At 38.9% G+C, this 16,437-nt stretch overlaps 1 protein-coding gene across 1 annotated transcript in view; it reads left to right on the top strand.

Annotated features, from left to right (window-relative positions):
- Nucleotides 1-752, top strand: part of LOC145410993 (uncharacterized) — a 406,180-nt gene extending 405,428 nt beyond the window's left edge. Inside the window, exon 12 of the mRNA XM_080281052.1 lies at nt 26-752. Within this exon, the coding sequence (XP_080137178.1) occupies nt 26-514 (489 nt within the window). The 3' untranslated portion in view covers nt 515-752. The remainder of the gene's footprint in view (nt 1-25) is intronic.
- The last annotated feature ends 15,685 nt before the right edge of the window (nt 753-16,437 follow it).

Below are 16,437 nucleotides of genomic sequence, written 5' to 3'. Positions count from 1 at the left end.
CTCTGTCCCAGAGAAGGTGAAAGAGGAACTACTGGAGAAGAAGGAACAGGAAAAGGAGCAAGAGGAAGAGGAGGAGGAGGAGGAGGAGGAATCACCACCTCTAAGGAAGGCAAAGCAGCGTGTAAAAACCCCTAGAAGGCCACTAAACCCTCGTCTTTCACTGTATGATGACCGCATTATGGGTTGTGCAGAAGGGGAAGGAGGTAGACTGGGAGAGAGGGGGAGAGACGGTCAACTGGACGAGGCCCTCTCACACTCTCTCCCACTTTACATCAACTCCATTGACCGACAGCAACACCCCTTCCTCAGTACCACAAAGGTCATAGTATCTTCCGCAACGTCTAATATTGGTAGTGCTGCATCTCTAAGGCGTTTCAAGGTTGCCAGCACTAGCAGCAGTAGTAACAGTAGTAGTAGTCGAGCCAGTAGTAAGGGGAGTAGCCAGGGGTCAATCAGTCATGACCTCCCCTTCTCACGCCCTCAACCAAACCCACAAGCCATTGGTGTCCTGTGAATGTGATTTAACACTATTTCTAACAGTTCAGTGTTTCTGGCTGACTGACTCCCACTCTTCCCCCCTTTCTTGTAGCCAGATTGGAGTGTGAGGTGTCTGATGTAAATCAGAGTTTACCGTGATATATAATCTCTTCAGGACCTGGCCCTGTTGAGAGAATGTGATGTAATGAAATATTCCAAATAAAATGGATATTGAATTTATGCTGCCAGTAGTATAAAAGAGACATGTTATTATAATATCAAGATAGCACTGCATGTTACAAGCATATACTGAACTTCCATACTTACGTGTAGCCTCTTTTTTTTTTTTTTTTTTTTTTTTTTTTTTTTTACACAGTATATGATACCTGCTTGTGCCCATTAAAACTCATTATGTAACATTATTCTGTATTGTGTGCAATTAGATATCTTTGTTTCCAATAGACCATACAGTAGTTGAAGTGCATAAAATCATACTCCTTCCTACTCTTACCACTGGAAGCAACACAACTTACAAGAGACAGTGATCACATATCCTCACGCAAGCATTGTTGGAAAAAGTGACAGCAGTATAATTATCATGGACTAAGTAAGCCCCTCTTTCCCAGTTGGTCTAAAAATCAGTTGGAAATTGGAAGTAATGCAGATTCATTTTTTATATCTTTAATATAAAATTTTTGCACAATCTAGTCCAGTTGAACAAATACTACTTTGTCAAGTGTAATTCGACTACATACGTTTGCTTATGTTTTAATACACTAAGACTGCACAGTGCTTAAAGCCTTTGTCAAAGAGTGTATAGTACAGTACTTACTGAAATTATTTTATTTTACTTTTTTTTTAAGTATAATATAAGTTTATGGAACACTCATTTTATTCCATTTAGCTTAATAGTGTATTTTACTTGACAAATCATTGTGGTTTGAGGATAAGTTTTTGTTTACTGTTAAGGACTGTATGAAAATCTGTTATTTTAACCTATCGAGTGAAGGAGGTGGCATGCCAGTGTGTGACGAGAGGTGTGTGAGGGTTGAGATAGAAGATTCATCATGGGTAGGTGGTACACTCAAGGACAGATGTTTGCCTGCTGTTCACTGCATATACTTTACACTTTGGGCATTCCCAACACTTTTTCCTTGATGCATCATATCAGGGGTAGAAAAACATAATGAGCATCTCAACTTAGGAATATTAGCCAGCAGAGGAAAGTGAAAAGTGGAAGTGGTGAAATATTAGGTGAACTTCTGACCCTGATTGTACCTTGTCATATGTGATTATAGACAGTTTTGTGTTGTAGTCATGACTGTAGACAGCATTGTGTTGAATTATATTTGTCAGTGTTATTTTTCAGTATTTTTTTTCTTTGTTGGGTAAAGTTTGTTTTTTTAGTATTAAGTCCATTACAATATGACTGGTGTTGACATTTAATTCTTTTTCATATGTTTATGTTATTTAAAATTTAAATTTAGCTAAATTTTGATTCTTTAATTAGCTTGAGTTCATTCATTTGTAGGGAAAAATACATTTTGTATACTTAATCTTCAAAAGCTCACTGGAATATCTGCAGTGTTTTTGGCTAATATGTTATCAGATTTAGTGTGAATGAAAAATTTTCTTTATGATGCTACTAGAATGTTAAATTAAATAATAGGGTACCTCATAAGACTGATTTCATAAGTTTATTTGCTATGCCTTTCTCTCGTTCTTGAAGCCTGTAGCAAACAAATTTCATCCTTTATTTGACTTGTATGAAAAAGCAATTGTAATTTATTATCCTTTACCTGTAAATATGTTTGTAGCAAAGTATACAGAAAGCTCTTGTTATATGCATTCTTTATTGAAGTTCTTTTTTGCCAATGAATCCTATTGGAATGCAGCAACAGAAAAATTGCATCTTAGCCCCATCAGTATGGTGACATTTTATTCTATATTATGTTTGCTGCTGCAAGGTGATTCATTGTGTTTAGAAGTGCACCTTCATAGACAAGAAGTCAGTGAAGGCTCCAAGCCTACCGTTTGAAGAGTCTCTCCCTTCCTGACTAGCAAGCATAGAATAGTAGAATAAGTAATCAGACTGAAGGTGTTAAGGATCCATTGCAGCCTCTAAGGATGAGGAGCCAGTTTCCCTCAATATCTAGTGCTTATTATTCTGGAAAAAAAGTTTTGATATATTGAAACACACCCATGATGTAGTGAGGATTTAACCTGTGGAGTGTCAGCTTTGTAGATTTACATGGTGGCTGATGCACAATAGAGTTCTACCTGTACATTTTGATCCCCTGCCATTTTGGTGAGTCAGAAGGACCATAAATGTCAGAAGCTGATAGGTGGCAACTTTGCTTTCCCACTTGAAGCCACTAGGCCACCAGTAGGTTCAGACTGTAGGCCTCAGCACTGTTGTTTCACCAAATATTTATTGTTGCCAACCATTTATTGTACCCAATTTGTAATGACTTACATGATAAAAAGTAGTATAAGTGATAAAACACTCAACAAAGTGCTTTAGAAAACAGCAGTGAAAAAAATACTTAGTGGGACCATCACAAAACAACACACTGTCGCTTTCTTAGCTGAGTTCAGCTGTCAAGGTCTCATGACCATCTAAAGTTTAGATGGTCAAGTGATCTTGGCAGCTAAACTCAGGTAAGAGAGTGGTGTACGGGAACTCCAAACTGGTATGTACATGATTTTTTTTAATTATTATTATTCCTTAGGTCACAATACATCTTTTTTTAATGCAGTGAACAAAACATCAAATTTGTCAACCTGAGGATGTCTCATATGGGTACAAGCAGCCTGCTGCCAAGGTCACATAACCTGTACAGCATGGAAGCCAAAAAATAGTTCAGACATATCAAATTATTATAATTTTCTTGTTTCTTCAAGCAAAATAAACTCTTTTAGCCATTAATCCCAACATTGATTTTTGCCGACCAGGGAATGTCTCGTAATGAGAGGGACAGCCAACCCTTTACAGGCTAATGTACTGTACATACAGTCGTTATAAGTCAGGGATGTGTTCCAAACCATCATCTTTTGCCACACAACTGATATTGTCAACTAGGGGAATCTGGCAAATTAAGCATTACACATAACATTAAAATTTTGGTAGGCATTTTTTTTTTAAGGTTGAGAGGACTTTTTTCTTTCAGTCTGTTCAGTTTGTTATTACTACAGCCAGATGTAACTCAGATTAGGAAGAGTCCCCAAGTAATGACAGAATTATTGAAGGATGTATATAACCCCTCCAGTTTGAAGTCTCTCTCCTGAGCTGAGGTATAGTGAGAGTAAAATATATATATATATATATATATATATATATATATATATATATATATATATATATATATATATACACAGTATTTAATGCAAAGGAGACAAACCCAAAGGCTGGGAGACTGCAGAGTTGTTGTTTCTAAGAAAAGTAAGTAAAGGAATGAGAGGCAGATTCAAGATCTATTCATTTCAAGATGTCTGGACACACTGCATTTAAAAGCCATGGGGTCATTGGCAGAATAAAATATTGGCTGAGGAGGACAGTTCTAGGGTTGACCTGGTGCATACTTAAGGAGAGTATTGATTAACTCTTGCATTAGAGAGAGTTGGACAGATAAGAGGTGAGAGTGCTTTGCCAAATGAATTGAAAAGACTGAAGTTTGCAATAATAAAGAACATCGAAAAAGGTGATATAATGAGAACTTACTGTATAATCCTGTCATCCCAAATATAGACTAATGAGGAACCCTGTCTTTACTGTTGGTCCAGGTTATTGTATATATACCGACTTGGTTAATGCTTCTGATCTGTCTTCTTTATTGGCCAGGAATTGTGACAGTTACGGTGTCCAGTTCAGTACCTATGTTATTTGCTGCCATTGCCTGAAGTCGTATTATTAGGACTTGTTGTCTTTCCATTGCTTTCTTTGGGTTGAATGTATGATAAAGCAGCCAGACCCAGAGTACAGCATTGCCTTTCCTTAAGATTATGTTAGGAGTGTGATATGTGTTGCCAGCTGAGCTCAACATAGCAGTTAGTATGTTGTCACTCTGAGTCTTTATGTGTCAGTGCTACATGAGAACTGGACTTTCTGTTTTGTGATGTTATATTATCATCAAGATGTGATCCATGCAAGACTTCTAACCAGTATATTATGCATATGCAGTACAGTATATTACCCAGCCATGTTTGCAATACACAGCAGTAATAATATTTTTTTCTCATTATTATTAGCTTGGGCTTCATCATCATACCTCTACACTTTTATCCCCTCATCCTCCCAGATGATATAATATTGTTATGGGTATATTAAGCCAACTCTCAGTGCTTATCTTGTGTATAGTAAATGTTAATGCATCACGTTGCCTTGCTAGTATAGGCCTCAACCCAAGTAATTGGGTAGAGTTACATAGCTTTCCAAGCTGCCCATTTATGTTATCCCAATAAACTTCCTCTATGGTGTGTTGGGTGGAGTTGCCCAGCTACTGAGACTGCCCAGTCGTCCCACTACCATGTTAAATTGGTTGACAATGTACAGTTTTCAGAGCTATGCACTTATCTTGTCCCCAAAAAACATACTTCAGAGTTGACTGGTACAGTATGGTGATACAGTATCTCCACACACCATTTTTTTTAATGACTAAGAAAGCTCTTTGCACTGTGTAAATTACCATGAGGCTCACTATGTTGCATTATATTTCAAAGCTTATTAACTTACCAGGGTTTATGCAGTGAATACCAAACTGGCCTAACATTTCCATTGGAGGGCAGGCAGGGTATTGCAATAGCAAGAACTAAGGTATGCACCTTGTTGAAAGTTTCTTATGAATTTGATTGCTGAAGATTGAGTCATGCACATGTTAATTTTAGATAATGAATGCTTATAAATCCTTCTGAAGTTATGCTTTATTACTGATGTTTTATTTCCAAAACTCAAGTTCCATTTAATTTTGCGGTTGGAGCTAGTTCAGAAACCACCCATTAACCCAGCCACACCTTGAAACTAATTTGTGCTATGATACTGTTCATAAAAAACTGCATGGATAGAAAATAATGTGAATGTTAATACACTTTAAAGTGTTATAATTACATTTCTACCAGTCTGCAGTTCTCTTTATCATATTGTATATGAAAGAGAGGTATGGTAATGAATTTGTTTAACTTGACAGAAATCTTGTGTTCATATAGAGAGTAGGGGCAATGATATATTAAGATTTTAGTCATTATGATGGTTATAATGCAAGTTTATTGGATATTTTAATTTCTTTGAAGTAATTTTGTGCATATTATTATTATTATGGTAAACACAGCTTCATATTTAAGTATGTGATCTTTGGTGATAAATTTTTATTGTAAAATGCTCTCAAGGTTTTACGAGTGTCTGCTTAATCTTCTCATTTTACAACCTGTATATAATTACATCCTTGTGTCCAGTTTTGTTCCATCTAACAAATCCAAGTTGCCTTCATCATTCATTATGCTGCATGTAAGATATGACATGTTTACACTTACCTTTTGCAGTGATATAAAGTACTTGCAAAATCAGAAATACTGTGGTGGTTTGAGTATTGTGTGTGATTTAATGAGTGGGCTTTGTATTAAGGAAGGAAAAGAGCAGTTGTCATTAACCCCTGCATTAACACTATACCATTTCATTCTGATGACATACTTGTAATTAGATTCTTGCTACCTTCACCCAGTTTTAATAAGCTTAGGGGAGACATTTTGTGTTCAAGGGATAAATAAAGATATCATTTGAAACCTTTAAAAAAAAAAAAAAAAAAAAAAAAAAAAAAAAAAAAAATCCCCTAAGCAGAGTCAAATTCTTTACATGGCAAGAATGAAGTAAAAAATACATCATCTGACTGAAGATGTTAACTAAATCAGTCAGGTATGCCAGGATTTAGCAATGAACTAGTATTGTACGTGGAAATGATGAATGGAAATCAGATTTTTAAAAGTTGCACCAAGTTTTCCAAATGAATATAAAGGAGGCTGCTGTAGTGAGAAATTAGCAAAGAACCAGTTTATATTGGAGGTGAATGCATGGACAAATGCATAGAGTTTTGTCCGTAGTTTTGGCCGTTGTGCGAGAGCTTAACAATGATGACTGCAGTAATTTTTGCTTATGCCTTGCAGTGATTTCCATGTAATATTTATGCTATATAAATTAGCAAGTTAATGCTCAGATGACATTAAATGGGTTTGATTAGGTTAGTTACGTTTATTTATCAGAGAGATGGATCTTGTTTATCGTATTAAGATGGGTTTATTTTGACTGCCATAGTGCCCCTTATTATTACAGTCATCATAATTTTTCTGCTTTAAGGGATAAAACTGCATCATTACAAGATGCATTGTTTATACATTAAATCTAAAAATTTCCCAATCAGTTGGGGAACTGAACAGCAGTTAGTTGATTCGGAATTATCTTTCAGTGTTTAAAAAAAAAAAAAAAAAAAATCTGTGCTGTACTTCAAATCACAGGTCAACTGTACAGGTGCAGCTAAGCAATTTTTAAAGGATGTGCTGTATGTAACTACAGTAACTCTTAGTTCTTTATGTATTGTGATAATAATAGTGGATTTTGAAAAATCCAGTGATAGTGGATTTTTTTATCCATTCATTTTTTAAGGGTTTTAGCGCTTCTTTCATATCTGTTGCTTACTTTCCAAAAACTTAGGTTAAGTGTCGAGTTGTGATCTCTGCTGGATCAGTCAAGTGTCAGTTTATGTTTTGAAATCATCATATATGTCCTGTTATTATTATTTTGGTTTTGTTCTAACCATGAGTAAAGTATGACATGCAAATGGCTGCCATTGTGTTAACACCACAGCTGCTGTATATCAGTATGACCACTCCAATACAGATAGGATGCAACCACAATATAGTAAGTGAATGGTGTACTGTATACAGTGTCAGTATTTACATGTCTTGGATATTTTTATCTGTTAGAGGTATTTTAAGTAGTGCTATCAGCTGAGTTGCATATTTAATTAACAGTTCAGTATTTTTTTTTTTTTTTTGTACATTGGAAACTGATTTGTTTTTCCTGTTTTAAGCCTTTCACAGCAGTGATGTATATATTTGTTTTTATTTTTTTCTTGATACCTTCAGACTGTTTTATTCAGCTCGGGAAGAGACATTAGGTTTTGAAGGGATTGATGGAGGCTGCTTCTAACTTCCTGACTACAGATGGTCTCTCCAAAGCTTAGTAAAATCATCTGGAAATAACATGAATAAGCTGAATAATATATTCATCATTGGGTTGAAATGGTTAAATATATGATTATTAAAGTATTTTCTCATTAGAGTCATAAAGGAAGAGTTAAGCACCTTGAGGCTATTGGCTGTAGCATGTCTACAAAAAATTTTTGTAGCTTCTGAATGATTTACTTCTCACAGTAGCCAAAGAATATATGTATTATATAATTCACATTTAGTCATTTATTAAGTTTTATCAACTAAAAATAAACCAATTTTAGAATTACATAATTAAACAAAAATGAGGTGTCTTAGAATAGGTAAAGAGGATGTTTGAGGAATACAAGGATACTTACATCATATTGGTACAGGTACAGTATTTCACTTTTCTTTCATTACTTGTGCAAGGCAGGTTTCATTTGAGGAGAATTCTGTTTTAACCCTGTTGCCGTGGTTGGTGCACTTGGGTGTGTTATTCACTCCATAACACAAATTTCATTCAGTTTAGAGTCTGGTGGCTCACAGCCCTGGCAGTTGCACTGCCAATACTGTAATATTTTGGTGAATCAACTGAAAGATGTCCTAGCATTCAAAAGCCTAAAAATTCTTTCTCGAATCACCCTTTCTTCCCAATTGATACACCAATGGTTTTGTTTAGGCTAACTCCAGACAGTTTTTGTTCAGTTAAGAGAAGTCCGTGCAGTCTGAACTGTTAATGAAGTACAGCCTAATAACAAGCAGTGGTACAGTGTGTGCAAAACCATCATCAGAATATGTTCCACACCTTCACAGTGCTATTAGACACCATTTGTGGCAACTTATTATAGTATACAGTAAGTTCTTGTTATTAGCTCCCTATTTTGACAGTTGTTTTCCTCTTAACCCCTGGAGCCTGGGGACATACTCTATTTTTTTTTTTTTTTTTTTTTTTTTTTTTTTTTTTTCATAACCACGTGGCAGTTATACAGTAGTTAACTTTGGGGAATAACCTTCCATAGTGGAGGATTTAATCCATCCACTGTAGGATGTATGTCCAAATATATAATAACAAAAAAAAAACAAAAAAACAAAAATCTGGCTGTAGGGGTTCAGTCCATAGTAAGTCACACACTTTTTTTTTTTTTCCTCTCACAGTTCCATTGCTTTTTACAAAGCTTATTTACCAGTTCCTCCAAAGTACAGTAGCATCTGTAAGGAAAACAAATGTGCTATTTTAGAATTCATCTCTCACTCATAATGAGAACTGCCTGTACAAAAGAAAATAATACACCATACATAAGAGCTTGTTTCAGGGATGAAAAAAAAAAAAAAAATCAGTGTATTTTTCTTGACAGGAAGAAAGTTTTTGTTTTGAGTGGGTGTGACTCTTAAACTGTCATTGTGTATACTGTCATGTTCTCAATTCCATGAGCTTATACAAGCCCTCATATGTTAGGTGGATGATGAGTGCATGTAATAGTTGTGTGCAGAGCTGTATGAGGTGGATATGGTGAAAATGAGGTTTGAGTCATGGAGCAAGACTTTTGTACATACTAGAACTGAAGAAATGTCAGCTTGATTGAATTTATCAGTAGCCTGTCAGCTCCAGGATCTCATTAAGTATTGTGAGCTTTTTTCCGTGCATGCAAAATTCATTTTCATCCAGAGCTCACTATGCAAATCTCTTGATAATGAGTGGTAATCTTTTTATGTTTTTATTTTTGCAGTGTAGCAAAATAAGTTTATGAAAATGGCTATGCAGGATTTTATTGCCCCTTTTCATGGGACATTAGATTCATAAGTTAAAATATGAGTATAATCAGTTTTATTTACAAACTAATGATGTTTGGCTTATTTGAAGCACTTTTCCAAAAAGGGCTGTGACTCACTTTTTTTTTTTTTTTTTTTTGAAATAGCATATAATAGTTTTATTACATCAGTTGTCTTGTAATTTCAGTAATATGAGCCAAGAAGATATATACACCATACTTATGACTGTTATAAGATTATCAGTTACATGGAGCAAAATCATAAACATAAACTTTGTGGGAACACAGAAATGGTAATGAACTTGAGAAGATTAAGAACTTTTTGTACTGTTGTTGTATGTCATCTCTTTTAGAAATATGTAGCTACAGCAGGAGACCTCCTAGTAAATTGAGTGTTCCCCTTCTTCTATGATTAACACATGAACTTTTTTATTTAATCATTGCAGTCATTTTCATCATCAATAGCAACTTGGAACTCTAATGATAATTACAGTACTTCTGTCTTTTAAGTTCAAATTCATTTCCTACCTGTAGGTCTGCTTTACTGTGCATTTTGTTCTGTTATTCACAGATGGTATTTAAGCTTCCATATTACTGTACTTTTATTTAGCCAAGACTGTTGTATATTATCTTTGCTAATTTCCTGTACATTACATGAGCATTGATATTTAGAGTTTAATTGTGGGGTCTGCAAGAGGTTAGGCAACAGTATCATTGAAAGCTGCAAGTCACCAGAAACAGGCTTCTTGTCACTGCCTTATAGAAACTTTTTATTATGCACAATCCATGCTTAATTCAAAAGATTAACACTGAAGACAAAATCTACAACTGATACCCCCTCTCATCCTCCCTCATCCACCCCTCCCTACCCCACCCCCTCGGTGTTTCAGATCTATTGGTCTTGTTTGCTTTTTTTTTTTTTTTTTTTTCCCCTGCCTATGTAAAAGAAATACTGAATAAACAAGACAGTACGAAAAGACTCATCATTTAAGCAACCTAACATGGAAAAACATTCATGTGGTTCAGCATCTTAGCACTCTAGTGGTTGTTGTTGATCAACCCTGTTCTGTACTGTCCGGCCAAGTAGACCCATCAGCTGTAGGCAGGCAATCGCTTCTGGAGGGCCATCCTGTTCACTAAACTGAAGTTCCCTCGGGGTGGACAGTGCCTCACCACAGCAAGGCACGGAGAAGAGTGTGAAGGTTTGGTTTCTGGGTGGATGCATCAGTTATGTCACTTCACCCAGTTAACAGGGGCACCATAGTAGGCTCCACATCACCCTGTTATTTGGCTATATGGTTACCATCCAGCACTGTAAATGGTTACAGGAATCAGTTAGGCTTGTTACTGAGTGTGGAGCCACCTGAAATGGAAAGAAGAGTGATAGGAAGGGTGAGAGATATAGGAAGAGAGGAGGGCAGATGCAGAAAAAGAATGATGTAGGTGAAAGAAGTAGGCAGCACTACATCAAGTGGGTGCATGATGGTCACCACCACCTGCCATCACATTGGAGTTGTAATAATGATATACTTGTAGCTTAAAATTGTGTAAAGATAATGGAACCACTCCTCTGAAGTGTATGTAATAGTCCTGTAGTGACCTACTATAGTGTTTTACTCTGTCTTATGCCTAATGATTTTACTCACCACAGGAAAACCTCCTTCTGCTCAAGGTTTGATGTATAGGGACAAAAAAATATTATGCAATCAGAACATTCTTCATGAGATTCTGACAGGTGGAAATTGAATGGCCTGTACTGCATGGGTATATATGTATGTCTTTTTCATCTAATATGCACTGTCATGTAGTAGAACGTTGAATTATCAGCTGTCATTTTCTACTCAAGCACTCAAGCACCTTTTTTCTATCTATAGACAGAAGTCATATTCTTGTAAGGGGTGGTCATTTGTCTCCGAGTGTTCTTGTTTTGCGGGGAGGGGCACCAACCCTCTGCCAACCCACTTGTTGTCATGTAGGGAACATGTATGTGTTGGTTATAAGGTTATCACCTAGTATTTTAAATGGTTTCTTGGCCTACAGGAAACTATTAGGCTTGTCACTCAATGTAAAGACACCTAAAAAGGAAAGGAGAGTAATAAAAAGTGACAGGAAGGATGGGAGAAAAAGGAGGGCAGACACAGAAAACGAATGATGAAAATGAAGGAAGAAGTAGGCAGCTGTAAATTATGAGTGGGTGATGGTCACCACCACCTAAAGCTGTTCATGAAATTATGAAAACTACACATTATTAAGCAGTGAGGATGTGCAGTGAAGGATCAGGGTTGAAACAACTGGGACCATAGTCTTACAAAAATAAGGTATCACAACTTGCAGAGTCACAGAAATTATTGGCCACCCCTCTTGAGATGGCAGAATATTACTGTAATGTAGTAATGGCCTATCCACCTTGCACCTTATGATTCAAGCATAATGAGAAGGAGAGCATTGTAACTGCTGGCCACCTTGAGGGAACATAAGTAATACCACAGGTTACCTCTTGATGTGACAGTGCCCAATATTATTCTGTATACAGCCAACTGTGAACCTTGTAACAGCATTAAGCCCTTAAATGTATCACAGATAGGTAGGTTACATTTGATAAAAAAAGTATTCTAACTTTTGCTGTTCTCATTTTGAAAGTACTGTAGAAAGAATATTTGAAAATATTCTCAAGTAATCTCACATATATGTATGCCTACCATTTTTATCAGTACCAACATAAAGAGGCACTAACACTGTAATTGTATGAAAGTCCCTCAAAAACACTAAAAGCAACAGTGCTCATTGTCTGTTTGACCAAGCAGACTCATTCACCACTGGTAAACAACTGCTTCTCAGGAGTACTGATAAAGTGCATGTAGATAACAGCTGTGTCTCTTGGAGCAGTTATGTGTACCTGTACTTAAATGTAGGTGTACAGCACTAGGAGAAATATGGGGTACACCCTTACTGCATCATACACAGGTGGATCTTTGCATTCCATTGTGGGTTTATGGGCATGAACTTATACTGGAAACAAATACCTGTAATGTGAATGTAAAATGAAATGGAGTTAAAGTGAAAAAGAGGTGCTGGACCTCTAGAGGCAAACCACAGGGGAAGGATTGGGAGAGTTTGTATCTGTCCATGACTGTGAGTTTGGTGTCTCTTTGAGACCTCTTATAGGATGACAGTGCAGAGATGCTAAAGAAGCATGTGGAGGTTGCAAGCTCAGCACGACCTCATTTTTAACGAAGTGTAAATGCTAGCACATAGTTTGTGATTAACATATACTGTACATCCCAATAATAATAATGTAATACAGTATGGGATTTGTTATCACAGCTGGGTGTTATTCTGCTTGTTTTAAATTAACATTCATCACAGGTAAATTGTAAATACAGTACACAGTAACATCACAGCTGTGGGTGCCATGCATGGGCATTAGTATTAACAATCCTTACAGTCCTACTCCAACAAGGAAACTGTGCTGTTCAGTGTTTGCAGATAGGCATTTCTTAGCATATAAAGTTACTCACTTCTCTTGAGGGATACCTTGTCCCAGGTACTGAGTCACTATAGAGAAAGTGTTGGAATCTAGTGAAGCAACACCATATTAGTAATCACCTGCCTGTCATCCTCTCTTTTTCCATCCCTACATCCCCACTGTCTGGTTCCTAGCCACCCTCAGTGGAACCTTTGCTCAGGGGACTGGAAGTCTTTCCTGGAGGCTCTTATGCCATTCTCCTCTTCAGCCCTCCCCTACAAGAAGCAGCTGCAGACTTTTTGGTTGGACTGCTGGCTGCTGGCAGGGAGGCTTTCTGTCATACACCAGCTCTCTGCTCTTCAAGATGTGGGGTCCCATGGTGGAGTGTGGAATGCCAGAAGGCTGTACAGGACTGTCGCCAAGCATGGTATTCTTGGAAAAGATAACTTACTGAGGAGTGAAAACCAGAGTACTGTCGCATTGATACCATCTGCCCTCAACAATGCTAGGTATCTGGATTGGTCTGCCTTCTCCTCTAGCCTCACCATTTCCTCCTCTTCAGTCCAAACATAAGAGTTTTCTCCTAAGTATGGAGGAACTTCCCCCTCTTTCTCCTACCCCTTGTGCAGAGACAGCTTTTATCTTCTGGAAGATGTGGACATGCAAATGTATTACCCTGTCATATTTACCCTTTACTGGGCTCTCCCTCCCCACCCCTTCCCCTCCTCTGGCACTCAGATCAGGGGTGAAAACACATGCCCTTATCTCTCAGTTGTCCTTCCACTATACTGTACAGGAGTTGTCAAGTGCCATCTCCAAAATATACCCAGCGGTAGCTCTGGGCCCTGACCTGGTGCCTAAGGAGTTCAATGGCATCTCCCCAGTCAACACTTGGAATGTCTTCTCCCTATCTACAACTGGAGCTGGTATGAAGGTGTATACCCATCTTATTGGAAGATCACCAATATACTGCCCTTCCCAAAACCCACAAGGGACCCATGCAACCCCACTTCATCCAGGCCCTTCTGCCTCCTCTGAAACATGGGCAAACTCATGGTGAAACCCATAGCATCCAGACTCTCATGGTGGCTGGAATCAGAGAAGTTCCATACTGGCCAGTGTGACTTTCATCCTAGTCGGGATTCACTGGATTTTTTTACAGGACCTAGACCATTATATCCATGATGCATTTTGCCAAAAGCAAGTGATGGTGATCCTCTACCTGGTTATCAGAGGAACATTTGATAATGTTTCCAATGAGTGCATCCTCCAACAGCTGAGATTGTGTATCAGTGTTGGGACTCCTTTGTCTTGGGGTCGCAGTTTCCTCACTGACCGTACTTTTTACATTAGGGTAGGCAGTGGCACTTCCCTTCCCCAGACCATCAAGAGAAGAGTCCCTCAGGGGGCAGTGTTCAGCCCTTTCCTCTTTAACATCACCTTATCAGGGCTCCCCATTGATTGGGAATGTCACACACTGATCTGTGCAGACGACCTCGCTGTAATTGTCAGGTCCAACTCCACGGAATGTGCCCAACACTCCATTCAGTGGATGGCTGACATCGTTCAGTCCTGGCTAAGAGACAGGGGTCTCTCCGACAGGGCCAATAAGAGTGCAGTCATGGTTCACACATTTAAGATCTCTGTCCTCTTTGAGATTCACCTAGGATCAGTTGCTGTTCCCCTCCGTAGGCACCATTCCTACCTTGGCATGCAGATTGAAGATCCTTTCCTTACATGGAAGTCAAACATTGACCACCCATGCCTTTTGTGTTCCGAATGCCTGGACGACATATGTTGCTTGGCTGGTGTGTCATGGGGTCACACTGTGATGTCCTCCATCACTGCTAGAGGGCAGGCATACTCAGGCGCATTACCCATGGGTGTGTACTGTATAGGGCAGCATCGCCCACAGCTATCCACAAGCTGGATGTCATTCAGTACTCGACCTTCAGTATTGCCACCGGTGCAATGTGTTCCTCGCTGATAGCCTCCCTGGTTGCTGAAGGGGGGCTGCTGCCGCTCCAAGACCTTTGCTGTCAACAGGATTGCGTCACACTATGCAGCATTATGTCCCTCCCTGTGCCCCACCCTCTTCCCAACCTTTATTTATCCCTAGGCATCTCCTCCACCTGCCCTCACTGGCATCTCAAGATCCATGCCCCACCGTGTCTCTGATCCATGCGTCATTTCCAAAACCCTTCTCTCACTCCTTCTACCCGGTCCTCAACCCTCCTAGTCACCCCACTTCCACCCTGGGTTGATTTGTCTCCCTACATCTGTTCCACCCTTCCTTCACTGTACACCAGGTCCCAACACCCTTGTCGAACATCGCACAGTGAGATAGCGGCCACGCTTTGTCTAGACTACTTCCGAGTCTTCGCAGACAAATCACATATTTACTCTCAGCCCTCCACCTCTGAGGCTGTGTACTGTGAAGGTCTGACAGTATGTCGACTTGGCGGGTCAACTTTCTCTCAGACATCTACAGTGAACTACTGTATATGCTATTTACTAAGCACTCTCTTTTGTACGGTCCCACTCTCAGCCACAGAAAGTTGTCCTTTTCACAGACAGTCAGACCTCTCTCTTCCTCATTCTGTCCCGTGCACCAACCAGACATGTTACTGGTGTGTACTATACAATCCCCCCTCCTGCCCCTCCTTAGTGGTGACTGGACCCTTCGTCTCCAGTGGGTACCTGCACACTCTGGGTTAAAGGTTATGAAACAGTTGCTGCTGCTGCAAAGATGGGAAATACCGACTAGCACTGAATATGCGACGGGACTAAATCCACCAAACATGCCGCAGTCTGTGAAACTCTTCTCTTAACCATCTACTCCCAACAACTACTCTTGGTCACTAATGGGGCCCGGTCAGCGGGCAGAGTTACTGACGTTCTGACTAGACTCTGCATTGGACGCAAATCCCTACATTCTCACTTGTATTGCTTATGACTTTCCCATGATCCTTATTGCCATTGGTGCCGGAGTACCGATGAGACTTGTTCACTTGCTGTTGTACTGCCCTCTCTTCCACTCATGCAAAATGATACTTCAAACCAGTGATGGTCCAAATATTCATCTTAGCATTCGCAAACATTCACATATTTTTTTCAATATTTTCATGTGCATGTTTTCATGTGAGTATTTTGTGAATATTGATTGTTATGCTAGGGGTCTTTAGCTCGGCTTCTCGCCCTAAGAATGCCTAAGGTGCAGCTGGGTTCCCTTTCTAGACCAGAGCTTGGACACAGTATGAGAGGAACAGGGCATAAAAACACTGGGCAACAACCTTACACGTATATTAACAAATTCTCAGCTACAGAACGGGAAGACAATTCACACAATATGCAAAACAAAGTTAATACACAGGCTGGGAGATGGGTTTCGAGTATCACGCAGGAAACTAGGTGGGCAGTGGTCTTAGTCTGGGTAAGGAGGCAACACACAGCTTTCACAGTCTTTACATGGGAGGCTGGTTTCCCAGTGAGGAGGCGAAATATAGGTTTTGTTGTGCACGATGTAGT

Source organism: Coenobita brevimanus, chromosome 87 (genome assembly GCF_032717465.1).
Source record: "Coenobita brevimanus isolate Jiangsu-jjx chromosome 87, ASM3271746v2, whole genome shotgun sequence".
Classification (NCBI taxonomy): domain Eukaryota; kingdom Metazoa; phylum Arthropoda; class Malacostraca; order Decapoda; family Coenobitidae; genus Coenobita; species Coenobita brevimanus.
This window is presented reverse-complemented; position numbering and strand designations above follow the sequence as displayed.